Below are 27,852 nucleotides of genomic sequence, written 5' to 3'. Positions count from 1 at the left end.
AACAAGCACTTTTTATCTATATGAGGCATCCACATCAGGCATCTAGCGCTGCGTCTTGGCCAATGGCCACCGATCCCCATATATATCCACTCGGCAGTCGGCCCTCCTAAGACCGCATCTGTCTCTATGCGCAGCTCCGACAGCCAGCTAAGCCGCCTTGCTCGTATGAAAGCGGTCGGTGGTCCGCTGAATGGCTCGTCTGGGCCCTACTGCATGGGTCTCCGATCGACGTGTCAGTGGCGGGGACAGCCGAGTCTGGACTCCCGGAGCGATATTGATGAGCAGGAGCTGTGGGGCTGACGGTGCCACCTCGCCCGCGGGTGGTCGGGAGGAAGCTGGGAGCTTTTGTTGCTACCACTGCCACCGCTGAGGCTGACGGTTTGTCATCTGATTGTGGCACAAGTCAGGACATGAGCTCGTGTCGATATAACGGTTTCAGTCATATTTTCGGCTACTGAACCCGGTGTCAAAGGCGCCAAGAGACTGCCTTGCCTTTTCACCGCGGCCATTAATGATGATATAGATATCGTTTGGCAGCAAAATTATTTCACTTAGATTGCCTCTGTCAAGCGAAAATGATCGCAACAGCTGTCTTTTGGAGCAGTTTTATTCTAGTCGAAGTGGGCTCGGCCGGGGCCATTTTCATGGCCGTAGATGGACGTCGGTCTGTTGCCGCTTTAGTACCCCCGGCGAGCCGGTGCGGTCATGATCGTGGTCATCGCGTCGACGACACTTTGGCCGTCGTGGAGGGAATCCTCCGCCAGATGAAGGGATCATAACCGGCGCCTGTGAACGGTAAAATTCCCGCGGAAAGAGCGGCTTTGGAGGAAGAAAAGTCTGGAAACTGAAGCTGCTGTCGACTTGCCTTTGTGACCCGATAGAAGACGGTGGACGGCGGACGGTAGACGGTGGATGGTGGACGGTAAACTGTGGGCGTTGGGCGGTGAACGGTGGACGGTGGACGGCGGATAGCGAGAAGTGAATAGTGCCGTCAGACGGAAAACAGAAACAGGACGTCAGCGAGAAGCCTATTTTCGGACACCAGACCAACCCTGGTCGTCCGTTTCCGACTCCGCCCGATTCTGGTGGACTCCCGCCGCGGCCAGTATCGGCGGCCGTTTCAGAGCCATCTGAGGAGCGGCGTGTCCACAATCACCGGCGGGCCGGCGCTCCTCCGTGGTCACTGAGCGGGTGAGAGCTTTATGGCTTCTCCAATCGATGGTGGTGGGCGCTTGTCGGCGGCTCGGCGCGGGCCGGGAGAGCGGCCGCGGCTCTGATGGGGCCAGCCGGGGCCTGCTGACGCCTGCCGGCGCTGGATCAGAGGACTAATGCTGCCCTTCTCGGTCCGATGAGCCCGCTAATGCCCCCCGGACGCCGGCCCGGCCCGGCAGAACGTCGGTGTTACTCGGGCTGCTGATGTGGGCCATGTCCTGCCGATGGATGTCAATCGGTTGGCTAGTATTCTAAACTATAATTGTTCTTGCTTAGACGGTGTGATGCTTTCAGCTATCATCTAAAATTTTTGGCTAAATTAAAAGATAAGTTGATCTGCGATTCACTTTTATCTGAAACTCAGCATTCATGACTCAGAACCTGGATTGAACAAGCAAGAAGTTGCTTATTTTTATCACCGCAACAAATATTTCATAGTATTTCACTATGAAGTATGTACACTATGTTCTTCACTATACGCTGAAACGCTGAACAATGAGGCATTAGTTGACGTATGTGCAAGTCATATTTTGAGGTGTCTGCCGACAATCCTTGACGGGTGAAAATGCCTTCCATAAGAGGAGAAGCGTCATCCCCCGACAGGCGCTGGTATACGAGCGGTCATTTGTCGGCCGGTGGAGGACTTGTGGCCGCTTATCGTGGGACATCCATCAGCATACCGAGCCACATTTGTCCGGCTTACCGGGAGATTCGTCAGCTAGCTATGAGCTGTGTCTCCTCGGGACAGAGACGGAGACGGAGACATACAGATACGGAATTGGAGACGTAGCCTCAGCCGACTCAGATGCTCAGAGACGACAGAGGTTTAGATAAACGGAGGAACGGGAAAGGAGACGGAGACAGAGGTAGGGACTGAAACAGACCGAGACTGACACGGAGACGGGCGGAGACGGGGACATGGACGGAGCTGGAGACGGAGGCGAAGACGGAGACGGTTACGTACGTAGAGATGGAGACCGAGACGGCGGCAGTGCGAGAGACGAGACAATAATTGCACTGGAGACGGTGACTGCTGATGCATAAGAAACAGCGACCTTATACTGTGGATACAGTAGCGCACCAGCGCGAGTTGTTGCACACACGTGACCATCTCAGGTAGCTGCAGTGGTCGGTCATTGTCCGACAGTGCGGAAACAAAGCTAATCAGTGGGAGATGGTGGTATCGGTTGGCCGACGCCGTCTCAATGAGCCGGGCAATGCTGGTCGTCTCAGATGTGGGCTAGGTATCTCGCGGGTATATTGGAGAGTCCTAGTGTGCTCGTTTGTTCCCGCAACGAGTGCAATATAGGGTTGGTTTTTGCTTTTTACGTTTGTCTGACCGCAGGCACGCTCATCCTGATAATATCCCGGCAAAGAGCTTGTTTCCGGCCATCTCTATCGAGGCTAATCTCAAACAGAAAACGCTTATCAAGCCTCCCTAAGTCTTCTTGGGGAATGTTGTAAGTGTTTGTATACCCATCTTCCTATCTTCGTCTTTATTTACCCGCATGAACCGGGACGTTCCTCTAAAACGACCATCAACAAGCACAAATGTAAGTTAAGGTGTCTGGTCTCTCCGCTACGTCCATAGTCTCCAAAGCTGGCGATGTAAGGTGTATTTTGCACTCAATTTCTCATTGAAAATGGGTCTCGCAATCCACTGAATCTCCAAAGCCTGCCGTTCGTTGCCCTCGAATCCCCTCGGCTTGTGTCAGGCATTTATCGCACGGGCGCCCTCTGCAGCCTTCTCCAGCTAGCTATTCAGGTCCGTGTACAGATGGCTCTGTGCTGCTGTCTTATGATTGACCGGCCTGCTGGGGGAGTATGGCTCAAAGGCGCTCAGTCGCGCGCGGTGACTTATAGCCGGCTGTTGGACAGCAGCCGCGGCAGCGACCACACTCGGATCTGAGCCACTTTTAGAGGCCGGCCTGTGATCGGGTATCGACCGGGCAGAGGTCAGCCCGGTCGGAGGTCAGCGACCAGGTCTCAGCTGAGGTCACAGACCGACCAGATAGGCTGTGACACAGACTTCTCTATATATAGAGAAGAGAAGTCTGTGGCTGTGAGCTCAGAAAACTCAGGGCTGGATTTGATAACGTTTTGATGTTATCGTTGCGTTAAATAGACTCTAGCGGAAAATAGTTGCAACACGCTTAATTTGGCTCGTTTAGTGTTGAAGAGACGTTCGATGAGTTTTCAATACAAGCTTTTCAGCCGCAATCGTTACAACATTTCCTTATATACTTATATACTGTTGATAGCTTTCTCGTGTACTTTTCGCCGTTTTGACTGATTTCTCTGTCTGTTTCAGTTTCTCTGCCGACCTTCGACGATGGAAGTTTATATGACGAGGTCAGCCCTCAGGGCACATCGGTGGTGGTTCGCCGGCCGGACCCGCTCTACTCGGGACCGGAGCCCTCTCTGAGCCCCTCCGACCGACCGCTGTGCCGACGGTCTCCGCCGCGAGGCCCGGCCGACCCGCCGCCGCCGCCCCCGGCACCACGGGAGGTGGACGGAGAGGCCGACGGCCAGGAGGCGGACGACGCGCCCGTGTACGAGAACGTGCGCCAGTGGCCGGCGCCGCTGGCCAGCCCGCACCGGTACCGGCCCGGTGAGCTGGTGGTGGGAAAGAAGCGGCGCCACCGGCCGGCGTCCGAGCGCCGCGCAGCGTCCAGCCTCAGCCGCAGCTGCGAGGACCTGCGCGGCCGCGCTGCCGACGACGACGCCATCTACGTGAACGCCGTCGACCCGATCGTGCAGCTCGAGCGGCGCGCTGGCGGGGAGCCGCGCCGCGATGAGACGGAGATGAGCCGCCGTCTCTATGAGACGGCGTTCGACAGCACGGCCCGGCCGCCGGCGCCCGACCCTGACGAGCTGGCGCGCCTGGCGGCCGCGCCGCGCCGCGAGCCGCCGCGGCCCGAGCTGCGGCCGCCGAGAGCTCGACCCGGACGCTGCTCCAACGGCGCCTCGCCGACAGACGCGTGGCCAGAGTCGCCGGCGGCACCGCGCGGCCCTGTGGACTCTCGCGAGGAGGCGCGGTCGGAGGTGCGCGCCGATGTACACGCCGCGCCGCCGGCTGACTCGCCGCCGGCCAGGCCGGGCCGCGCGGCCAGGACTGAGTTTGTGGGTCTGTGGGGCTCCCCGGACCACTGTTTGTCAGAGAGTGGGCCGCGGCCGGCACCCGTACGGCCGGAGCGCGGCGTACTCCGCTCGGCGGGCCGGCCGCGCAGTCTGTGCTCGGACCAGGCCGGCACGCTCGGACACAGATACGAGTGTCTGGAGGTGGGAGGTGGAACCAACGGCAGCGAGCGGCAGACGTCGCGACTGCTGTTCGCCGGAGACTCGGGGACTCGGCACAGCGGCAGCGGCAGTAGCACGCTGTCCAGCCTGGAGAGTCTGCGCAGCTCCAGCGGCGACAGCGACTCGACCGGGCGCGGCGACTCGCTCTCACGGTCACACCTGTCTGCCGACCTCTACCGGCGGCTGGCCACCGCCAAACTGCCTGTGCTGTCGCCCATCTCGGACAAATCTCAGGAGCTGGACAGTCCGGCGGCGCCCGGCGCGACGGCGGCGGCCGGAGCGGGGGCGGGGGCCGAGAGCCCACAGCAGCGGCCGACTGCCTGGGAGCCGCCGTCGCGACCCCGACTGCGCTGTGGCCTGCACGGCTCGGACAGCGGCATCAGCGTGGACTCTCACGGCGGAGAGGCGGCCTCTCAACTGCCGTTCGACATGCCCAAACTGCGCCGGAGGGCGGCCGCTAGCCTGTGCTCCCCGCAGAGCACGCTGGCACCGCCGCCGGCAGCGCCATCTCTGGGCACGCTCAACGGTGAGTTGACACTGACTGTGTATGCGGTACTGGTGAGGCTTACTCTTCGGGAAGGCAGTCTATTTTCGTGCTTGTGTGACCTAACATGATGCGATGTCATGTGCAATTAGTGAAAGCATAAAGGAGTTACTCTTGCATGTCCGACCATCCGAGCCTTTGAGAAAAATTACTTATCTCCAAACGGCTTTGGTCCTAATCCCTGAAATATTTGATGGGCTAATTTATTAGAAACCCAAGATCAGTTTAAACGAAATCATACGTTTTTATGATCGTTTGCATTGGCCTATTACATAGACATCGACACTCGTCATAGCATCTACACACTGCACTGTATTGTCTGAGGCCGTCTCCAGCCTCCGTCCGTACTCCCAGACGCGTCCAATCCTCTAATCGCCCCCTCTTGTTTGCAGTGCCGGAGCCGGCCGCCGCTCGTCCCGCCCTCAGCCTGAGTCTGGACCGCGGCGAGACTGCCTCGTCCGCGGCAGACGCGGCGCCCCGCCGGCCGGCCATGTCGCTCAGTCTGGGCTGCGCCTCCAACGCGGCCGGCGAGCGAATCGATCTGAGTGTACCGTTTCAGCAGCAGCGGTGAGTCATCCTACCCCCCCCCCCCCCTCTGTCCGACCCCCGGCGCTGCCCCCTTCCGTGACCTCAGGGCCGTGGTAATGACGTACCGTCTGGTGGTGTCCGGCTCACGGAACCACCCTTCCCGGGAGGACGCTCAATACACGTACTGAGACTGGGCTGCCGGAACGGACGTCATGTGGTCACCGGTGTCGGGAATGGCTGAATAAACTCATGCAAGGAATCTCAGAAATGTGATGCAGTACCTAATGAGGTGTGTACCATAAATAAATCATGGATAAAAGTTATGTTACACTTAGTTACATAGACACTTCACAGACCAAGGTTTTCGCAAAGTCGTAGCGGTACCTATAACATGTGCCCGCTCTTTCTACTCTTCACATAGGCGCTTTATGCCGATTGCTTTACTTCGAAGTTCAAGTGTCGATTGCTGTGTAGGTACTAACTGGCTTTTGTATGTCTCAGGTGGTATCACGGGGCCATAACGCGTGTGGAGGCGGAGAAGACGCTACGCTCGGAGCGCGAGGGCAGCTACCTGGTGCGGATCTGCGAGTCCAGCCGCCAGGACTACTCGCTCTCTCTGAAGTGAGTGGCGAGAGAGTGGAAAAACGACGCTGCAAATTGACGACAATCACACGTTTCAGTTATATTAGAGGAGAGTAATGGGCTTTCTACTATCAATGTTGATTTGAATGAACCAGCAATGTAAGACTGCATCAAACTGACCTTTCACAATCAGAATCACTTGCACGTATAATTTTTTTACAAAAGGCAAAATATATATGTCAAAATCTTGTTTATGCGCTGCCACTGTTCTTATTGTGAACGGAATTCACAGATCGCGAATATCTACGTCTTATTTTCTTTACTTATCATTTTAAAATAGCCCACCAATTGTATTTCACTCGTCAGCTCGTCTCGCAGTTCGTGATATGCCACACGGATGAAGTGATTCACGTTAGCCGTACCGCAAATAATAAACTTGCATCCCGGTCCCTAGATGGCGCGCAGAGACATGCCTGAAAGTAGGCTGCACCGCCGAACAGCCGAGTTGTTCTGCTCCCACCGCTAGATGGCAGTAAAAGTCAGCGCCTGAATGCATGCTGTGCCGCAAAGCACAAAGTCGCTCGCGAGACCGCTACGCTCTCGCTGGGCTCTTAGAATGACTTTTGAAGTGAGACATGTGATGAAGGATTATTTTCAAGGCATACTTGTTTCCGCTCATTTGCAGCTATGCTGAAATAATTATGAGTTCTAAGGAAATTAAGAATAAGACGATGTGATATGACATGTATTTTCAACGAAGGTCTCTTTATTTCGACGCTGTTAGAAACGCGCTGTTTGACGCTTATGCTTTTATTAAATTCTGAAGAATAGTTCATTTTCCCTTTATCGTATGATTTTAATGCGTACCTACCTACCTATTTGCGTTTAACACTAGCCTTGACTTTAACTTGGCTTGTAGACTGTAAAGCCCTTTCTATATTCAATTTAATTATATTAGACACCCAACACCATAAGCAGCTACGATCCAGAGGCGCGCCAAACACAATTAACCGGTCATTCCCTCTGCGTTTCAGGTCTGCCCGCGGCTTCATGCACATGAAGATCCGCCAGGACCAGAGCAGCGGCAAGTACATCCTGGGCCAGTTCAGCAAGCCGTTCGAGTCGATACCGCAGATGATCCAGCACTACTCGCTGACCAAGCTTCCGATCCGCGGCGCGGAGCACATGTCTCTGCTCCACCCGGTGGCCGACGACCAGCTGCTGTAGCCGGCGCCGCTCCACCGAGCTCCACCGGTTCCGGTGGAGGCTGCCGGCCGCGCCGGCACTCCTTGTGATACGGCCGCCGTCCGCTGGGTCGCGGGCCCGGTGCTCCTGAGAGGTCAGCCGGCCGCGACCGGGCCGGTCCGGTCCGGTCCGGCGGCGATCGGCCCGCCTCTGTTCGCTGACGGTCATAGTGTTAATGTGGGACAGTCGTCATGCTGCTGATGTTGCTGTGACGTCGGCAGCTGTGCCGGCTGTGTCTGACCGGTCACCGGCGCCGCTGGGATGTTTCCAGTGAGCCGGCGTCATCCATGAGATCATATCGTACGTAAACTGGCAGGGCTGCGGTACGGGCGCTGAGGCGCCGCGGGTGACAGGGACGGCTGGTCCGCCGAGGTGTATTTTTGTGTTCTGAGAGGTGCATATCATGACCGGGATGTGTGCTCTGTAACCCGTGGGCTGCCACATAGACCACGTGTAGCTGTTTGTGACAAATAGTGCCGATTGTGCCAAATAAAGTGTTGTGTAAAACTGTTGTTATCGGAGACTGTGCACCTTCGCCCGGGTGGGTGAAGTAGGATTGTTTTGGTCACACCTTCCAGTTTTTTTTTGCGTGTTAAGAAAACCGCGGCGTAGGTACAGCGTCGCGAAACTTCGTATAGATTATGATACATCAATTTCGCATCGTGTGCGAATTGTTTACCCCAGCTAGGTCACATAAGGTCAGGTCACCAGGTCAAGTGGTGACAATGTCTCGATACAAAATTGCGATTCTGTCATTTTTATAGAGGTAACATCCCAGAAATTGAGACTCAGGCTTTTGCTTGAGGGAACCAGTACCAACAATTAGCCGCTTAGCGTCTCTCGGAATTTTGATATCGGTGACCTAAGGTCAGATCAATTTCGCGACCTCTCCATTTCTCCATTGGGCTGATCAGTCATGGGGAGAAAATTGAAATGCTCGTCATTTGCACAGGAACACTTCCAAACATCGGGATCGGGTAAACATGACACACTGAATCGGAAAATTGCACCCGTGACTCTTTGTAAGCCCCTGACTGAGGTCATTTGAATCTCAGGTTATGAAACGTTTCCAGCAGTTTTTGACAACTTAAGATGGAAACATGCTAGAGCGCTGGAAACACCCATGGATGTGTTCAGCTCAACGATATGAATCGATTAGATAATACCTATGCATCTGACGTTTTCTGTCACCTTGCCCTGAGGTCAAATTTTTAAGTCGACGTTTTCACGCGAACTTATATATGTAGTTCATTCGACGCGTCTTGACGAGAGAGACGCGGTGCCGGTAAAATATACGCACTGGCTGCTGCAAGACTGGTGTCAGAAGTTATTACCACAGAAAAACGTTTTACGCAAAAACGTCCAATTTTGAGTATTTGACCTCTGGAGGTTAAACCACTGATCTTACGTAAAATCTGATAAAAACGTAGGTATTTAGAAAAAGCTTTGTAAGAGCCGAGGAAAAGAGCTATCGGATGCGCTTTTCCACGACGCTATAGCTATCTGAATTCCCGAATAATGCGCCGATTTGTGGAAGGTTGTCAAAATCGGGAACCAGAATACATAATAATTCTACTTTTGGAGACCTCCGGACTCTAGTGACCTCAGCGATGACCTGATCGAAAAATGACCTTTGTCGTTCTGAAAGATCTGATAGCGAGCTATCTCTTCCTTCTGGGCGAGCACCCTGGTGAGTCGCCGGGGCGGGGCTGAGCCCGTCCAGAGCAAGGCCGTCCAGAGGGTCCAGAGGACAGGCCGACCAGCCCCCTCCCCCGACCCGCACTCACCGCACCCGGCTACGGGCGTGCTCTTATCGGGCACTCGCGGATGGGATGAAGTTGCCCGTGCCCCGTCCAGCCCGAAAAAGGGGGATTAGAACTTGGAGCCTGGAGGAGAAGGATTTGAATGTCCTGAGGACGTAAATGACGAAACGGTGTCAACCATATCGAAAGACGAAAGCAACGCCGTTTCCCATAGGAACATTGGCCACGCCCGCCGCGCCCATCGATGAGTCTCGGCAACTTATACGGCCTTGGTCTCGGCGATCTTGGCCACGCCACGCCCACATTGGCACCATGCAAGCACCAGGCACACCCCATCATTGGCAATCGCATTTCACCTACATCATAGGAACAAAGTTAGCGGGATTTAATTAGTGGCTTTTTGCAAAATTTCACCCATTATTTTTGTAATTTGAATTTTGTAATTTCGTAATTTGAATGGTTCACTACTATGACGTCATCAGTATAACTAAAACCTTGGCAGTTTATTAGCGGCTTGAAGCCAGAGACAATTTTGACGCGTCCGTTACACGTGTGTGGGGGCGTGGTCGTGGGATCGCGCGCGCGCCTCCGCCGGAAGCCTGCCGTTCTCTTTCCCGAGGCGCCGTTTGCACTGTGGTCGCTGAAGTCCCGAGCTGTGAAGTGTAGCAGGACTCCGTTGGACAGTTGCACTGTTTTTGCCCGCACTCGTTTTTGCCACTCACCAAAATGGTAAGCAATTGCTCTTCATGTTACTTCAACTATGTTTGCTTCAAGGCCCTATAGGTATACCTTTGGTTTGCTTAGTGATGCTAGGTGCTCTAGGATTTTTATGAAAAGCATTTTGGCATCCAATTCTTTGCTTCTTTGCCTTGTTTTTTAATGTTCATGTTGGTTTCTTGGGTAAATGTCAAAATTAAGTCCTAATTATTTAGGGACATATTTGTGTTATGAGGTTATCGGTGGAGCCAACAAATAACTAAATTCACTTACTTTTATTACTTTACTTTTATTTAATAAAAGTAAGTGCATTTAGTTATTTGTTGGCTCCACCGATAACCTCATAACACAAAAATTGAGTCCTAAGCAGATTTCATGGATACTTTTTTCACATTCATACATTTGGCATCCTGAATCCAGAAATGATACTTATATGTCTTGCAAATAAAAGAAAAAGCAATCAAACCTGAGGGCTGTTCACGGACCCTGTGTGCGGTCGGACCGCACACAGCCTCGAAGCTCCGCCCACCGCGTCCCTACGTCAGCCTTCCGTCACCGCACACAGCGATCGCTGTGGCCGGTCGGGACTGGCCACAGCGGACCGTCCACCGCACGCAGCCGTGACGTCAGAGCCGCCTACCCATCCCCTACCCCCACGCCTGCTGGACGTACCGCACACAGCGCACGCAGCAGTGTGCGGTGCCCGTGAACACCCCTCTGACCTAACCTTACCTATTTACCTATAACCTACCAACCTACTACCTACTTAAAAACCTACAGCCTAACGACCTAAAACCTACAAACCTACCTACCTACAACCTAAAACCTACAACCTAACCTAACCTAATGCATAAAATTTTTGCTGTTACATATTTGTATCAACAGTGTCACAATTGTAGTTAGGACCTAAACTAGCCATATACCGTTTCTTGTTATTCATATTTTTTCCATCACATGGTGTGTCAAAAGTGGAAATAGCCGGTGCGCCGTCTGGCAACCCGGCAGCCCGCCGCCATAGGGAAATTCATGCTTTTTGTCGCTTTTTCGCTCCTTATGAGTCACTTGATCTAATTAGAGCTTAACTAGGAACGAGGCGGGTCACTTGGACGTATTCAGGAGCCGAATACGGTGTTTTGGAGCCAATACCTGGGAAACCCTACCCGCCCAATGCGAGTTTTTAAGAGTCTGCATGCCCAAATTAACGTTGAGCGCGGCCGTTTTCCGTCGGTTTTTCGCGACCTTGTGGCGAAATCGCCTTATTTATTCAGCCAGGGTGGGCTAATTCGCTTAACTAGGAATGAGGCGTTGAAGAGAATTATTCAAGGAATAGAGCTGTGCAAAAATATTTTTTGTATTGTTAAAACTGTATCCGCCATCGAACGATAAATATTGTTCACCCATCAGAAACACATTCCCTGGAATGCGTTTGGACTTGGCTGGATCTAATATTAGCGAGTATCTGCTAATGCAGCTTCTTGGCTTACACAGTACGCACACAAGCATACATACTTCCTGCCCTTGGTTATTCCTCACTTGAATGAAAATTTTGCTATAATAACTATTCCAAGCAGTTAACAGGTTTTAGTGCAGTGCCAATTCGGAACCGCTCAGCGCCGCCAGTCTCCCAGGCGGCGCGTAACGGCCGCCGCGGGCCGCCGGCCGCCGCTCCGCCGCTCTGGCAGGGTGTTTGACTTCATATCTCTGTTGCTAGAAAAGTTGTGGACCGATTTACTTGATTCTTGCATGAAAAGATCCGCCATTCAATTCTTAGCAGATAACGAAATTTTGACGTCAATTGCACGATCCGCTGCCCATATTGTGGTCCTGCCATCTATTGACAAGGCTGGCGAACTAAAGCCGGGCGGCTATTTCCACTTTTGACACACTTTGAGAAAAGGTGGTTGAAACGACAACCTGAAGCAATCGTGACTAGGGGAGAACTCTGTTTTCAAGTCCATTTTATTTTATTTGATGCTCTATCTACAGGTATTGCAGGAAATCATGAATGATTCTAGGGTTCAGACTGCCCATTTCACCCCAACACTTACCTGACAAGTGACAGGACCTGACCTGTGAAAGAGACAAAGGGTCTGCTCGTGCCACCTCCCCCCCCCCCCCCCCCCACAACGGAATTGTTTGAACGAGTATACTAGTCTACTAGAGGGTTGATTTCAGACTGCCACAGGAATATTTCTGAGAGATAATCAGCTCTTTGCTGGCCATACAGTGGATGTTTAATGGCCATCAATATTATGAGATAAAAATAAAAATTTCTTTTCAAAATATGTAAGCTTCAATTGAAGCTGAAGGCTGAAGGATCATCCCTGTTTATCACTTCAGAGGTACTAACTGGTATCTTGTACACTAATATATCTACTTAAGCCTTTTCTATGAAACTTACTTTTTTGGATGAGGGAGGAGCAGTGAGATTGAGATCAGCTTTGAGGAGCAATAGGAACATTATTTGAAATGGGAGGAGGATAGAAGAGCTTAAAGACATTGTATGTGTGTGTGTGTGTCAGTGTTTGCTGTTCTCACTTCTCACAATACTTAAGCAATAGGTGGGTAGTTAAAAGAAAGGGTACCTTCTACCTATTACTGAAACTGAAGTCAAAATGTTTTTTTTTTTAATGAGTTAGGATAAATTTTGTTCCTTTCTATGTTTTCCACAATGATTAAGAAACTGTTTGTTACTTGTAAGTGCAGCAAATATGATAATCCATTGAGGAGAGGTCACCTGGGCTGACCCAGCCTAAATAACCTCTGAACCCAGCCTAGTCTTCTGAGTTCTGTCAGAGGTGTTAGGTGGGTGTGGGTTCAGGTAAGATTGATTTAGGTTAAAATACATGGCTAGGTTTTGCTAGGGCCTGTTAGATTAGGCTGGGTCTATTTTAAATATGATGATGAAATTGACCAATAACATGGCAGTGATATGTATTTTATATAACAAAATAAGGCCGAAAATATAGAACGAGCTTTCGTCTTACGACATCATCGGGTTATTTTGTTATATAGGGCCTGTTCCAGCGCCTCCAGAAGAAATTCTTGACTGGAGGCTCTACCAGAGGTTTTACTGGAGGCGCTGGAACGCAATCTGGAGATTTCTGGAGATTGGCGTCATAGATACCAAAAGAATGACGATTGTTCTCTCTTGAAACGCAAAATTTGTTTTCAATTTTAGTTAAAAAGATAAATAAAATTATAGCAATGTAATTTTCTTTACATTCAAGTTGTAAAATAATCAGTCAAATGTCCTTTGTTTACATTCGTGATTGTCACATGTGCACCATAATTGTAGACCAGAGCCTCCAGAGAAATTTGGACCTCTCAACTCTCTGGAGGCTACTGGAGGTTTCTGGAGCTTTGGCGAGAGCTTTCTGGAGCTTTCTGGAGGCGCTGGAACGCTCTCTGGAGGATTCTAGAGCTTTCTGGAGCTTTCTGGAGGTTTCTGGAGGCGCTGGAACAGGCCCATAAAATACATATCACTGCCATGTTATTGGTCAATTTCATCATCATATTTAATTATTTAATCATGGCAAAACCGACCATTCAATACATCATGGGTCTAATTTGTTCGGATTAGGTTGATCAGGTGACCTCACCATGATTGATTATCATTGCATTTTGATTTTTTCATCAAACGGCACTAGGCAGCATTAGGACAGAGGATAACAGACAGACAAAATTCATCCTTGAAGATCCATTTGGACCTCGGCTCCCATTTTCAACACAAAAGTATTAAAGTGGTTCATTTGTTGTTGGTAACTTGGCATGTATGTATATTATAGTTCTAAGACAAATTTCAATATGACTTGGAAGGATCTTATTGTATAAAATCAGTGCTTGTAGGATGTTCATGCCATTTTGCGGCTCACCGTTAAACCATGGCTAGTCAAATGCTATTGGCCCAAAAGTAGCTGTGTCAGCCAACTGTTTGGCCACCCTCGTACGAGCTGTGATTTGGAGGTGCTGTGAGCAGCACAGACTGAGAGGAGGTGTGAATGCTTATTCTAGACCACATAAGCATTAAGCAGTTATGTCGGGATTAGGGATGCTGTCACCCGACTGGTAGGTCAGAACAAGTACCAGAAGAGTGAACCTGCTAGTGTGTAGTGCTCAGCGGGTGTAGTCTCACTTGAGAGTATTGCGTCACAAAAGTATCGCTTTCTGATTTGAGAGCCCCTGGCTTTTGAAGGTTGGCCGCCTGGCTTCCCGTACCGTTTTCATGGTTTCACGGGTCGGCTGGGCGGCCAGCCCTATAAAAACTAGGGGCTCTCAAGTCTCAAACTAGGGAGCGATAACGATACTTAAGAGACGCGATAGATACTTTCAAGAGAGACGATACACATAAACAATTTCCGCCCAGACACCCAGACAAGTATTATAAGTGATTTTTTGTTTCAGCGCGAGTGCATCTCCGTCCATGTGGGCCAGGCCGGTGTCCAGATGGGCAACGCCTGCTGGGAGCTCTACTGCCTCGAGCACGGCATCCAGCCCGACGGCCAGATGCCGGCAGACAAGGTGGCCGCTGGCGGTGACGACAGCTTCAGCACATTCTTCTCAGAGACCGGATCGGGCAAGCACGTGCCCCGTGCCGTGTTCGTCGACCTGGAGCCGTCCGTTATCGGTGGGTGGGGTCAAGGATACAGTGGGCAGGGAGTGTGGGCGTTCCCCTAACGGAATTCGCCCATGCCCTCATAGAAAGGGCGTTTAAGAAATATGTTTTTAGAGAGATTGAGACAAAGGTTGTATAAGTACAGTGTGTCAGCAGGTTTACTCGTAGCTTTCAAATAAACGAAAATTCCTGAATGTTAGAGACCTATACATAGTTGATAGAGACCTATAATAGAGACATATAACTTGATGCCGTCATGTTCGGTAATTTTTGGAAAGAATTGGGCTAATCCTCGCTTACTATCACCTCGCACAACTGTCGATCGGCAACCCTAAAAAAATGGTGTTGTGCTCCGGTTTAGGTATTTCATACGCTCCCTAGTTATTTCTTGCTATGTTATTTAGACGTAAAGCACCTGCAGCCGAAGCGCTGTATAATACATAAATGCTGTGTGGAATAAATAACCTATGTGCGCAGTGAACGCCACGGGGCTCCGGGTTATTCTGTTAGTCTGGCGCCGGGTCCATCGATTTCCATCGACCCTCGTGTCGACCTCCGCCTGTTAACTACCTGGCCGCCTGGCGGTCTGCTGTACCGCCCCATGCACACCGACTGTCTGTAACCGAACACTGGCCGGCTGTCCACCAGATGAGATCCGCACTGGACCGTACAGACAGCTGTTCCACCCGGAACAGATGATCACCGGAAAGGAGGATGCGGCCAACAACTACGCGCGCGGCCACTACACGGTCGGCAAAGAGATCGTCGACCAGGTGCTGGACCGCATCAGGAAGCTGGCTGACCAGTGCACCGGCCTGCAGGGCTTCCTGATCTTCCACTCGTTCGGCGGCGGCACCGGCTCCGGCTTCACTGCCCTGCTGATGGAGCGTCTCAGTGTCGACTACGGCAAGAAGTCGAAGCTGGAGTTTGCCGTCTACCCGGCGCCGCAGGTGGCCACGGCCGTGGTGGAGCCGTACAACTCCATCTTGACCACCCACACCACCCTGGAGCACTCGGACTGCGCCTTCATGGTCGACAACGAGGCCATCTACGACATCTGCATGCGTAATCTGGACATCGAGCGCCCGACCTACACCAACCTGAACCGTCTGATCGGCCAGATCGTCTCGTCCATCACGGCCTCGCTGCGTTTTGACGGCGCCCTGAACGTGGACCTGACCGAGTTCCAGACCAACCTGGTGCCGTACCCTCGCATCCACTTCCCGCTGGTCACCTACGCTCCCATCATCTCGGCAGACAAGGCAGCTCACGAGCAGATGAGCGTCTCTGAGATCACCAACGCCTGCTTCGAGCCGGCCAACCAGATGGTTAAGTGTGACCCGCGCCACGGCAAGTACATGGCCTGCTGCATGCTGTACCGCGGTGATGTCGTGCCCAAGGACGTCAACGCGGCTATCGCTACCATCAAGACCAAGCGCAGCATCCAGTTCGTCGACTGGTGTCCGACCGGCTTCAAGGTCGGCATCAACTACCAGCCGCCGACCGTGGTGCCCGGCGGCGACCTGGCCAAGGTGCAGCGCGCCGTCTGCATGCTGTCCAACACCACCGCCATCGCCGAGGCCTGGGCCCGCCTGGACCACAAGTTCGACCTGATGTACGCCAAGCGCGCCTTCGTGCACTGGTACGTCGGCGAGGGCATGGAGGAGGGCGAGTTCTCCGAGGCGCGCGAGGACCTGGCCGCCCTCGAGAAGGACTACGAGGAGGTCGGCATCGACTCTGCCGATGCCGAGGAGGAGGAGGGAGAGGAGTACTAGGCGGTCTCCGGTGATGTACGCGGCAGTGGTGCAGCGCTCTGCGCCGCCACTCACTTTCTCTTTGCTAGGTTATCGCGATTTCATTTTTGGTTTCCTTTTTATTGGCGGCTGGCCATCAGACTCGGGGCTGTTTCTGATGACAGCAAGGCCAGTTTCTTTTCGAGCTTTTGATGGCGCCTAGGCCGTCAGCTTTTGATCTAGTCTAGATTGTGATGATGGAAGTGCTGTTGAGATCAGGCGCGCTAGTCGCAGCGATTGTCAGACGTGACGCGCAGCCGCGCCGCTCGACCTCGTCACTCGTCAGGGGGCGCCTCGCTCGCAGTCGCGTATCGTTGTCTCTGTTTGTTGCTACGTTTTGCCGACGGGCAGCCGATGTTTTCTTACTTCTTAACAGGCTACAGTATTGTTTAATATTCTTATGTGCTACTCACCTGCCCTTTGCCTAGACGTGAGTTTGACATGCACTGATTCTTATCTCGGTCTGAATATTGTTTTCTCTGTCGTAGTTGTCTGCACATCGGCCGTCCATAGCGATCATCACACACAACTTCTGTCCACTTATGTCTCTGGCAACGCTCATGGCTCATCACTCGTAACCATCACGGTCTATCTATCAAGTTGTACTAATATGCAAGTTGCAACTGCGTAACGGACTAGTCTCACGGGAATCTCGCGTGTTACACCGTCAAATTCTCATCTCGAAATGTCGGCCGATTTAACGCCTGCGAGTGGCATTGTTGAAGAATCGTGACCTCGTACTTCGGAGCTGTGCACTGAACGGGTGATAAACTGATGATAAAAGTTGATGTTGCTAAAATACAGCTTATACTTCCACTACCTCGTTTGGCTGGAGCGGTAGGGGCGGGGGGAGGGGTATGCAAGGAACTTAGCTTGTTATACGTGAGTGAATAGGTCAATTGCGGAACGGTTTGTTACCTGCATGAAGTTAGCTCAAACAAACCTACGAAGTTGACACTGGCTAACCAGTTAGTACTCGTACGTACCGCATGGTACAGGACAAGCCGTGAGACGCATTCACAAAGACCGTGAGACACATGCACCGATATATTTAACCAGGACAGTCACAACCAGCCCAGGACAAAAAATCCCACGGAAAATCAATTAAGTACGATGACACAATGAGCAGCGACCTGAGAAATAATGTAAGCCGATGTGGAATGTACCACGCATCTTTTGCAACCCAACAACCACAGTTCACTCCCGAATCAGTCAAATCACTCCGTAAAATATTCAATCAGCTACATCGTCACTCAATCTACGTCAGCGCGCGGGACTCATTGATTAGAGCTTTATCACTCGGTGCAAACCCTACTTCCACCTATTGCACACAAAATATTGCATAAAATACACACAATGTCTTCGACGGGAACAAGGACAAACGTATTGACTATGTGTTAGTGGACACCATCGGCAAGTGTTCTACGTGATTATGGCAGACTTAACTTCCACAACTACCTCACGGCCACCGGTGTATCGACAAGCCTTCATTGATCCTTGATATTTGGTGGCAAATATGCCTGGAAGCTCTTCTTTCTCTCACACCTACAGCCTGACTCCACCCCGGCCTCCGCATCCCAAAAGCACTGATCGACAACACACGTTTTGGCTTGATAGCGAGACGCGGTCCGGCAGGGCGGTGGCCTGTGTAAGCTGTAGTTGACATCCTGGCCGCTAGATGTCCTCGACGACGACGTCCGACTTGGGCTGTCTGATGTCGTCCAGACTCTGGACTAGTCGCAGCTCGAGCTCGCGCACCCCGAGCTTTCCGTCCGGTCCGGCCAGATCTGTCGGTAGAGGCACGGACAACACGGGTCACAAGAGGGATACATCATTTAGGGGTGGTGGGAAACCATGGAACACAGAGATGGCGAATTAAACATCGGCACGACACCAATAACGATACGACGCAAGTCACCACCGTTCCACCTCTTTTCCATCCTCAGGACAGACAAATCCCTTTCCTCTCCGCCTCTTTTCCCTGCTCCGGGCTGGACAGGCAACTTTATCTCATGCGGGCGGCTCCCATTGGAGCGCACCGCAGCTACTAAAGGAGCGCGCCCATAGCCGGGTGCAGTCTTGAGTACTTGGGGGCTGGTACTGGTAGGCCTGGGTCGGCCTGTCCTTTTCGACGGGCTCAGCCCCAGTGACTCACTAGGGTGCCCGCCCAGACCAATGTCTCCCCTTAATTCATCCTCCCGGCTCTGAAATGGCCTCCGTCAGACCGAAAGGGCCTACCCCCCCCCCCCCAAAAAAAAAAAAAAACAGACAATTTACTAAGTCATTCCAAACGAACTCTTTACAGACCAAGCAAAAACTCTGGATGGATCCATCTTTGACCTTGGTTTAGGTGTCTGAGTGGCTCAGCTGACCACACAGAAAGTATTATCCGAAAATAAGGAAAAAGAACGACGAGAAATAAAACTGCCATGTCTGCTTCTTTGTTGAGTAAAAATGCAGCTGACCTTGTGCGTGTTTCAGGGTGCGTTTGAGCACATCCTGCAGGGTGGCCACCGTCTTCTGGCAGGAGGTCTTCAGGTCTCCGTTGGTCTTGTGCATCCAGGCCAGGAGACAGGCGGCGAACAGATCCCCCGTGCCGGTGAACGAGGCCGGCAGACGGGGAATGTTGATACGGATACGGCGACTGGTGTCATCTGCCGGACATAGAGACAAGGGAAAGTTAAAAGTTTGGGTACGATAGTATAATCAATTCGCCTCGTGACACCTCGCTAGGTGGCAGCACTGTAGAACCGTATAGATAGGATAGCGAATATGGCGCACGAGTTACGAATACCGGTAAACATGTATTTTGGGGTTGGGGGAAGCTGATTATTATCGATTTTGATTCCTTTTATGTAACGTTTTGGGTTTTTGACCTTTGGAGTAAATTACCCTGCTATCCCTAGTGAATATCATACAGCATTTGGCTGCATATAAATCGCCATGACCTTTGACTTTTGGCCTCAGTCTGAAGCAGCTTACAAAGACGCATGGCAATTCGTTAAATGATCTTGTTTCCATTATTAGAATGGATATATTTCAGGCAATAACGTGTATATGCAATCTTTCATGTTGTAGCAGTAGCATGGTATGACAATGACATGACCACACAAGTACAAAAGACAGGACTCAGACTACAACTAGTGGCATTTGACCGAAATCGGAAGTCAGAAGTGATGGCTGCCAACCCGATGCCACTGCTAACAGCAGCTGTTCCACTATGCTAGGGTTTCTGAGGCAGCTTCCAGCAGCAGGCTGCAGCCCTGGAAGGAAGGAACTGAGGAGTCTTTCTGCTAACCCTCAAAACCCACTTGCTGTTGAGAGGGCTGCTTGTTTCGAGGAGGTAGCTGAAGGGATTAGACCTAAAATTAAGTCTGTTGTTGGCATGTGTGGTGCAGCACAATATGATACATGTATTCTGCACATGTGTCCAGCAGAGCACAGAACATATTTAGCTCATTGCACCTTACCTCAGTCACCTTCTTGCTCAGCATTGAATTGACAAATGGTCTGCCCAGTGCTATTAGTTACAACCTCTGCTCAGTGCTTTAGAAGTTGGTGCAGTATTGGTGGCATTAGAGGCATTGTAATCAATGATACGTTCACAGCTGGCCTGAATTTGCACATCTATCTCTTTTGTTTCCTGAACTACATCAACATATGATCAATGGTGTGAGAATACTACATACCTGGGAGAGGGAAGCAATCCGATGTCCTCGGGTGTTCATTCATACCTTCCCTTCAACAAGCCTGGGGTACCCTGAGTTATTTTCATTGCCAGTTTTAGGCCATTTATCTTTCACATATGTAAGTGATAACTGAATGGAAGAATGTAAAAGTCACAAATTTTTGGTGTCAGTGGTCATAAGGCTCCACCCTCTGAAGCCTTATGAATCTGAAGTGATAACTCAGAACTGAGTTTGAATTACACAGATAACATATCCAACCCCCTATCATTGGGAGCAGAATCAGCCCCTTCTGAACCGAATACATCCCTCATTCCCTGCTCAGTGCTCAGGCTACTAGCTACTGCCTTTTGGCCCTGACATGCAGATATCATTAGCAAAAAGCAATGTGAAATGAACATGTCCCTTCGCCTTCCGGGCGCCGTTCGAGCAGCTGGTTTTGTAAGTCTGTTCCATTCCATCCCACTGGTCAACAGGTCATTTGAAAGGTTGAGCAAACCCGCACTGAACTCACCGTTGGCCCGCACCAATCATTCTACATCGGCACCCGAGGCCCGAGGGTCCACGCTGGTTTCTGAAGTTTACAATCTACAGGTCTTTGAGGGCTCCACAGTGGCGTTTTGGGGCCCATCGCAATTCGCAGGTCCTTAAGTTCCGACGGTAGTCAATGAGGACCTTATGCAGGTTTCCGAGAACTCCATGCCTATTTCTGAGGGCCCCACGTCGGCCTGTGACGGGCTATAAAAGGTGAATGTCTTATGCCGGCATATGAATGCTCTTAAGATATCAGGGCGGTTCCAAAGCATCGGGCGGTACCTACCTACGTAGAAAACCATTACGGCGAGGGTTCAGACAATGTGCCCGGAACCTTGCTCTTTCGGCGGATTGCAATATCCTTATCGGCCGCCCTTACCGCCCTAACATTGGTTGTGATCACCAATACTGCTTACGAAGTGCCACGGGACGCTTTGTTCAGGGCCCTTTTGACTGTGAAAGGATGTATGATGGGCTATGCGAATCATTATTCGTGATCTATGAGGAATTTGTCGTCGAATTATGTGCATTGCTTTCCAATTTTGAAAGAAAAAGTATTCGAAATCCGAGGTCTCGTGAGATTAGACCGGCCGGTCTGCCTGCGGAGCGGCCGCCGGATCCTACCTATAGTAGTTCAGGAAACGGCCACCAGATGTCAGCCACTTCTGAGTCACGAGGCGAATAGTATACGACGGTATATATAAATAAGGACTTTCTTATATCACAGACGTGACTTGCTTGGGAGATACGCGGAATGAACGAATGTTATCGCAATCGAGTACCCAACACCGACTGTCCAGATGATATGAATGACACTAACAGCCATAATCTGCCGTCTTAGAGGCTAGAGCTACGTTCTGTCTTCAAACGACGCTCATCTGTCTACCACAGCACACCCCCGCACTCACTGTCTTTGATACTGGCCAGGCCGACCAGGGTCTCCTCCGAGCCGAGGTCCGTGCTGGAGAGAACCACCGTTCGCGCCCCGGCCTCGTGCAGCTGGTCCATGACACGCAGAGCGTCCTCCTCACAGGAGATCTTCTGACCAGTCAGCAGCCTGGAGAACGGGGGACAAGGTCAGGTGAACATGGGCTGAAAGAGCCACGAGGTAGCGCAATGGGGACCACAAACCGTGTTTTTGATCGAGTAATCCCGCTCAGACAGTGGTAACAATAATAGAGATAGCTAATGTGAATAACTGAATGAGATCCTCATCCGAATAACACGCTCTTTTTAAATATGGATTTTTCAATACATTTACAGGATATCATTCCTAAAATCGGGACTAGAGGTGGCAAAAGATGAAAATTTTGGAAAACCAGACTCGAACCAGACCCGGCTGGACATTTCTGGAACCAGTCGGACCCGGTCTTAGTTGGAACCGGAACCAGTTGGACCCGTTCCCCAAAAGTCAATTAATGCAAACCACTTGTAGGTATCATCAGTTGCATCATGTAAAACAGCCTATTTCCCACTGGGAATACTCATGAGCTACTGTGTGCAAAGAAACATTCACTTCATTCACTTCACATTTTGCAATAATGTGTAGTGTGCAAGATGTATAGTTTATGGTAGGACCCGGTTGGACCCGTTCGAAAATTTCCAGGAACCGGTTTGGACCCATATGGGTCCAGACTGGTTCTTTGGACCGGGTCCTCGGGTCCACATTTTGCCACCTCTAATCGGGACTCTTAGGTGCCGTGCCACATCCTTCAAGTGCCGCCCGTTCGTGTCCTCCGTTCATACCCACTCACTCTCGTATTTATTCGGTGACAGGATGTCGACTCTCTACTCACTCGGCCTCGTACTGGTTGGGTGTCAGGATGTCGGCCAGTGGTATGATGTGCTCCTTGTAGAGCGGCAGTAGCTCGGCCGGTACGTACATCTTGCCGTTGTCACCCATCACCGGGTCACACACTGGAACACACCGAGACAGTCGCCGTCAGCACGCTATGTCGTGTATCCTGCCGACTGACTGAGTGCGTGGCTGTTGTGCTCGAACGGCGGCACTGAACGACTCAAATACTATTCTTCAGTATGGTTGTGTCGATCAGGCGCACATCAGTATCATAATGATGGTGTAATCGAACAGCTTTAGTGGTAGACTGGGAAACTGAATCGGTTTAACGTAACTTTTGCATCCCGGCCAAAATTGCCGGGTTAACTGTCCCACCGCTCGAGACTGGCACTAGGCTGGCCGAGCAAAAAAAAAAGAAAAAAAAGAAAGCGATAACCAGTATGTAGAATACTATTCGCTGAAGGTAGAGCGGTGCACCGACAATAGCGACCATTGTAAGACTAAAAATATTCACGGCAAGTTTCCGCTGCTGCCATCGATCGTACCGTCGGCCCCGCTCTGTGGATCAGATTAGTGCCGGGGACTGGTGAGCTCCCCGCAGGTGTTCGGAGCCGCTGAACAAACACCACCGTCCCGCCATCACGGCCGTCACGGCTGTTACGCCGTGTCGCCCGGGGACGTGACGGTGCCTCTCATCAGCCGAGCGGTCGCGGGGTCCGGTGACAGGGCACGGTAGGGTGGCCGGAGGGCCGGTGACAGGGCACAGCACCGGCCGCGGCCGGGTGGCCGGAGGGCCGGTGACGTCCATACAGCGACATGTAGTTCGAACTCTGTTACACCGGTCGGGTGCAGCAGCAATCCGAACACTTCTGACCCGAACATTTACCAGCTATTGTCCGTAAAGGACGACTTACAGTGGAAATGCTGGCGACTGAGCAAACTGATACAAAATGCAACGGCTGTCCGCTTCACGCACAGTCGCGTAGTTAGTCGCTTCAAGCTACGTAGTCGCGTAAAAAAAAAAAAAAACTCATAGCTTATTCATGTAAGGGTAACGACACGACAACAGCAGCTATTGCTCTATCCCATAAATAGAACAAAGCTATTAACTCAGCGGAAGACTAACCACGACTCTCGTGTCCCTCGATCTCACGCCCTAAGACGACTTTAGTCCACGAGCGAGCGCATCTCACCATAGACGAGGTCCGGGTTGACCTGCTTCAGCTCCTTGACCACGTCCGCCACCTTCAGTAGGAAGGACGGGGCGCCGATGTAGCCGGTCAGCAGGTGCGAGTACTTGTTGATGTCGTTCAGACGCAGACCGGACACCAGCTCCTCTGTCGCGGAAACAAATGGGGATTATGTTATGGCGTGTTCCCTGTTGCATTGTAAGCTAGATGATGTGCCGTGCAGCGTAAGGTCACCGTAAGGTCAGGCAGCGACTGTTCAAAGACATAGAAAAACACCAGTGAAAATGGAACACGAGAAAGGGTACTAGAGAAGTCATTTACTTATATAAAAAATCCAATGAACTTTCCATTTGAAACATGAAGCTGGTAATATCATAGAGATCTTATATACATAGAGATCTTATGGATATAAGATCTCTATGGGTAATATTGCCGCAAAAAAAAACATTTGTCGGAAAAGTGTCTTTCATTATAATCAAACGTGTGATATCTTTCATTATCATTATTAGGTAGGTACCTACGTGACAAATCACGTAGAAAATACACGCGAAAGTATCCTCTTATTATGGACAGAAGTAGAACAGCATATTCAGAACACTTCGCCCAATGCAAATTAATCTGAATTTGTCGCCGGAATTCAAAATAACCAGAAGACAGAAGCATCAATCTACGATACCTATTTATATCTTTCCAGAGCGAGGTTACAGAGTTCAGTCAGTAAGAACACTATCATGATCTAATATTAACTGGCAGACAACATTCTGCACCTTAATTTTACTCTCCGACAAAGCTTACCAAGTTCGGAGTCGTTCAGAACCTGGCCCTTGAAGCATTTATAGCCAGTGTGGTTGGAGAATTGCACCGAATTCACGGCGTCCACGTCAAACCCATGGACCTGTAAAAAAAGAACCAACAGTGGTAGGACTGGTAGGACATAATACCGGCACGTTAACTATATCGTTAGCTTCAGTACCTGTCTACAGCCTCTTACAACGCATATACATAATGTAGGTAGGTATTGAAGATTATTTCTGTCGCTTGAATTACGAAATTGCTTACAGACTGACGGACCTAAAAAATGTCACGATAGTTTGACCTAAGGAATGCCTCCCAGTCCCGTCCCAAGGCTTAATGTTCGTCCCGCAGCTCAGTTGGCCGAGCGCTGGACTCCCGGTAGTGACAGCCCGGGTTTGAGTCGCTCCAGCGCTAGGTATATGAAGACTCCTGACAGTGCTGATATGCGGTGCGTGGGAGCAGCTGACAGCAGGTGGAGGTCAGCATTGCCATGCTGCTATGTGGGCACTTTAAACTGCAGTCTCTAAGTAATCAGCCGACCAGGAATATTCCAACTGGATGATAATAGGGTATCGGTAAAGCTGGCCGCTGGCGTAACCATCAGCGATAACCGTTTAACGTGTAGATGAAGAATACTTAAAAATACCTAGCCTACACATATAAGGAAAAATTACACTTTGCCTAAGCTTAACATAAATGCCAAAGGCACCTAGGTAGGTAGTAGGTAGTAGGTACCTACTTCGCTATTTACCTGAAGTGGAAATGTTGCACTCTTGTTCCCAACATAACCAGACACAACATGACTCTGCAGTGAGAAAACTCTCTGGAGACTCATTATGATGGACAGCTGAGATCAGGCAACTTGCAGCAAAAACTTGCCAAAGTTCTCTGGTCTGAAAGCTCTGAAATCAAGGATTTGTAAGATTACATTGATCTAATGTAGATATGTTCAGACACCAACATTGCATGCTGTTCGACAAGCTAAAAGACACGAACAAAAATCATATTTTAAAAACATGTTCAAACTTCAATCACATTGATTTATTTTCTCTCTACTAAGGCAAAATTAAACTAATGATACCTACCACCAATATAGTGAAACGAATGCAATGAATATTTTCATGAACTTCTACTGACCAAAACAATATAAACAGTGCCCAGTACTCACACAAGCAAGCCAACCTCCCCGTGTTGTAAAAAATGAGCAATTGTAGTGAAACTTGCAGTGAAAGATGTGAGGCTTTCAATGCCGTATCCGTATGCGGCTTTGCTGCGATGCACGGTATATTTGTATATAGAACTTGGCCGCGATGCGGAAAGCCGGTGAGAGCAAGACGGTGAGAGCAAATAGGGGTGAGAGAGTAATGCGAGAGAATGGACGGGGGCCTTGGTAACAACTGGATTTCCATTACGTCATGGGTGATGATGTCACACCACGGGTGACGTTTCATTGCTGCTGCTGCTGTCCACGGAGGGCAGCGTTTGTGAGTGGAAAACAGTAGCAACATTGTAAATGAAGGCAGTATTGGCGCTTATGCTACATATGAAATTTATAACAACATATTGATATTAGTGAATGTTTATTTTTGTTGCTTTTCATAAACCCTCCATTTCAGGGTCTGCATGCTAAATTTCTGTTATTTTAGAGTCAAGCTATTGTACTAAGGGATTTATTTTGGCAATTTAGTCATTTGTTAGGTTATAAGGCTGCAGAAACTTTTAGTTGAGGTTGGTATCCACTATCCAGTTGCAGCTATAATTGTGTCATATTTTGTATCATTTTCTGAACATCAACATGTAAACACCTACCTATATGAATTCAAATTTTGTGATTGTAGAAAAGCAGTTACCCTCACATTGCAGCGGGGATTAGAACAATTAACCACACTTGTTATACAAAAAGCCTGTTTGCCATCAATTTTGGGAATCCAAATTGGGTATTGGTAAGGTAGATGTAGCACAAGCTGCCCGATGCACGAGAATGGGTCTTTCTAACCAAACCTTACCTGACCTGACCTACAACATACAGCCTTAAACCTAAAATTTACAACCTACGACCTAGTCCTACGGTATGACATATCACAACAGCTTGTGCTACGTCTGCTACCATGACCCAACTTTGTGCCAATTCATACCAACTTGGGATGACAGTCACTGCAGATGTGTGCTGACCATGCAGGTCTTTGTTACAATTGCAATTCTATTGTGTTACAGGTTCGGCGTTCTACAGCTGCGACCCGCCATGGCTGGGCCACCGCGGCGGCATCACCTTCAGGGTGGACCTGCCCGTGGCCACCTGCCGGTCGGACCCGCCTGCAGTCCGCAGGGAAGCTGCCCTGCGAGCCATTGCAGAGCTCCCGCACCCGGACGTCACTATCTGGTCGGACGGCTCGGCTCGCGGCGGACGGAACAGGGCGGCGCAGGCGCTGATCCAGTTCCACCACCTCAACAGAGAAGGGACCGTGCGCGCTCCTGCAGGGGCGGTCTGCTCCAGCCTAAGAGCAGAACTGACCGCCATGCGCGAGGCGTTCGCGGCTGTGGCCGGCCTGGGGGACGGGGAGTTGGCATCGACCAAGTCGGTCCGCCTCCTCACCGACTCAAGGTCTGGGCTCCAACTACTCGGCCGCGGCCCAGCTAACCAGACCATGGCCCTGGCCGCCGAGGTGTGGAGGCTGCTGAGTGCTGAGCACCCTCGCCGAGAACGGCACCGAGACGGTGCTCCAGTGGGTGCCAGGCCATGCCGGGCTGGACGGCAACGAAACCGCCGACCGCCTGGCTGGCGAGGCCACGGCGGGCGACCAAGACAGCGCACCGATCGACCTGTCGAGTGCGCGGGCCGCCGTCACGCGCCATGTCCGAGAGCTGTCGCGACAGAGGGCAACTGCTGCCCACCCGCACCCGGACCCCACGCCTGGCCACGACTCCCTGGCGCGCTGGGGTCGGTGACGCTGTCCCAGCTGAGGACCGGCACATCACCGCTGACCCGTGACACGCTCCACAAGATTGGCCCGGAAGCCGACGACGAATGCCCCGCGTGCGGGGAGCCCGACAGCGCGGCGCACCTACTGACCGATTGTCCGGCCTATGAGGCGGCCCGCCGCCGCCGCTGGGGTGTCGACCCTCGCCTGGTCGACGTCCTCGGCGGCCCGGCGACGAAGGTCGTCACCTTCATCGAGGATGTTGGGCGGACCGAGCCGCCGCTCGACCCGCCTGCGCCGCCGCCCCCCTGAGCGAGTTGGCGATGGGATGCAGAAGAAGAAGAAGAAGCAACTGCCAGCGCGCCACGGCGGCGAAGCCGAGTTCCGCCGCTGGACCGCCCGCGCAATGGCCAGCACAGACAAGAGACAACCGAATCACAACACCTACAATTACGTTATTGTTATGGTATTGACATTGTTACAATTAACCCTGCTCTTTCGAGCGTGGATGCACGCTGAAATTGTCGCATAATTCCATGCAGCTTCCACCCTTCTGCAATACAAAGTTTGAATACAATGTAGTCTTACAATAGGTTTAGAACTTATGTGCAGATTGTCGATGCTGGTTGACT

At 51.2% G+C, this 27,852-nt stretch overlaps 3 protein-coding genes across 4 annotated transcripts in view; 2 read left to right on the top strand and 1 right to left on the bottom strand.

The window, feature by feature from the left end:
- Positions 1 to 7,918, top strand: part of LOC122385588 — an 82,676-nt gene extending 74,758 nt beyond the window's left edge. For both annotated transcript variants that reach the window (XM_043373958.1, XM_043373959.1), the window contains 4 exons: positions 3,524 to 5,038; positions 5,449 to 5,623; positions 6,086 to 6,205; positions 7,201 to 7,918. In XM_043373958.1, coding sequence (XP_043229893.1) covers positions 3,524 to 5,038; positions 5,449 to 5,623; positions 6,086 to 6,205; positions 7,201 to 7,393 — 2,003 coding nt within the window. In that variant the 3' untranslated portion in view covers positions 7,394 to 7,918. The remainder of the gene's footprint in view (positions 1 to 3,523; positions 5,039 to 5,448; positions 5,624 to 6,085; positions 6,206 to 7,200) is intronic.
- Positions 7,919 to 9,685: 1,767 nt separating this feature from the next.
- On the top strand, positions 9,686 to 17,115 carry LOC122385580 (tubulin alpha-1 chain-like). The gene is made up of 3 exons (XM_043373948.1): positions 9,686 to 9,903; positions 14,296 to 14,518; positions 15,155 to 17,115. The coding sequence occupies exons 1-3, from the start codon at positions 9,901 to 9,903 to the stop codon at positions 16,279 to 16,281; spliced, it is 1,353 nt and encodes a 450-aa protein (XP_043229883.1). The 5' UTR covers positions 9,686 to 9,900; the 3' UTR covers positions 16,282 to 17,115.
- A 216-nt stretch (positions 17,116 to 17,331) lies between these two features.
- Positions 17,332 to 25,680, bottom strand: LOC122385579 (pyridoxal kinase-like). Its single transcript, XM_043373947.1, has 8 exons — positions 25,471 to 25,680; positions 25,054 to 25,204; positions 24,303 to 24,402; positions 23,511 to 23,654; positions 22,316 to 22,436; positions 21,428 to 21,576; positions 18,765 to 18,953; positions 17,332 to 18,086 (listed from the first exon to the last, which is right to left on the bottom strand). Exons 2-8 carry the CDS (start codon positions 25,135 to 25,137, stop codon positions 17,974 to 17,976), a joined length of 900 nt encoding a protein of 299 aa, XP_043229882.1. The 5' UTR covers positions 25,138 to 25,204; positions 25,471 to 25,680; the 3' UTR covers positions 17,332 to 17,973.
- Positions 25,681 to 27,852: the final 2,172 nt, after the last annotated feature.

This window comes from Amphibalanus amphitrite, unplaced genomic scaffold (assembly GCF_019059575.1).
Source record: "Amphibalanus amphitrite isolate SeventyFive unplaced genomic scaffold, NRLGWU_Aamphi_draft 000224F_arrow, whole genome shotgun sequence".
Classification (NCBI taxonomy): Eukaryota; Metazoa; Arthropoda; class Thecostraca; order Balanomorpha; family Balanidae; genus Amphibalanus; species Amphibalanus amphitrite.
The sequence above is the reverse complement of the archived record's forward strand: the minus strand, read 5'-3'. Positions and strand labels throughout refer to the sequence as shown.

What these genes read in the sequence shown, in the direction of transcription:
- LOC122385580 (XM_043373948.1), top strand. An exon ending in CCTGGAGCCGTCCGTTATCG is followed by an intron (nt 14,519 to 15,154) that starts GTGGGTGGGGTC and finishes GCTGTCCACCAG; the next exon opens with ATGAGATCCGCACTGGACCG.
- LOC122385579 (XM_043373947.1), bottom strand. Translation starts at nt 25,137, where the DNA reads ATGAGTCTCCAGAGAGTTTTCTCACTGCAGAGTCATGTTGTGTCTGGT. An exon ending in TCTGAACGACTCCGAACTTG is followed by an intron (nt 23,655 to 24,302) that starts GTAAGCTTTGTC and finishes TTTCCGCGACAG; the next exon opens with AGGAGCTGGTGTCCGGTCTG. An exon ending in CACCCTGAAACACGCACAAG is followed by an intron (nt 18,087 to 18,764) that starts GTCAGCTGCATT and finishes CTCTACCGACAG; the next exon opens with ATCTGGCCGGACCGGACGGA.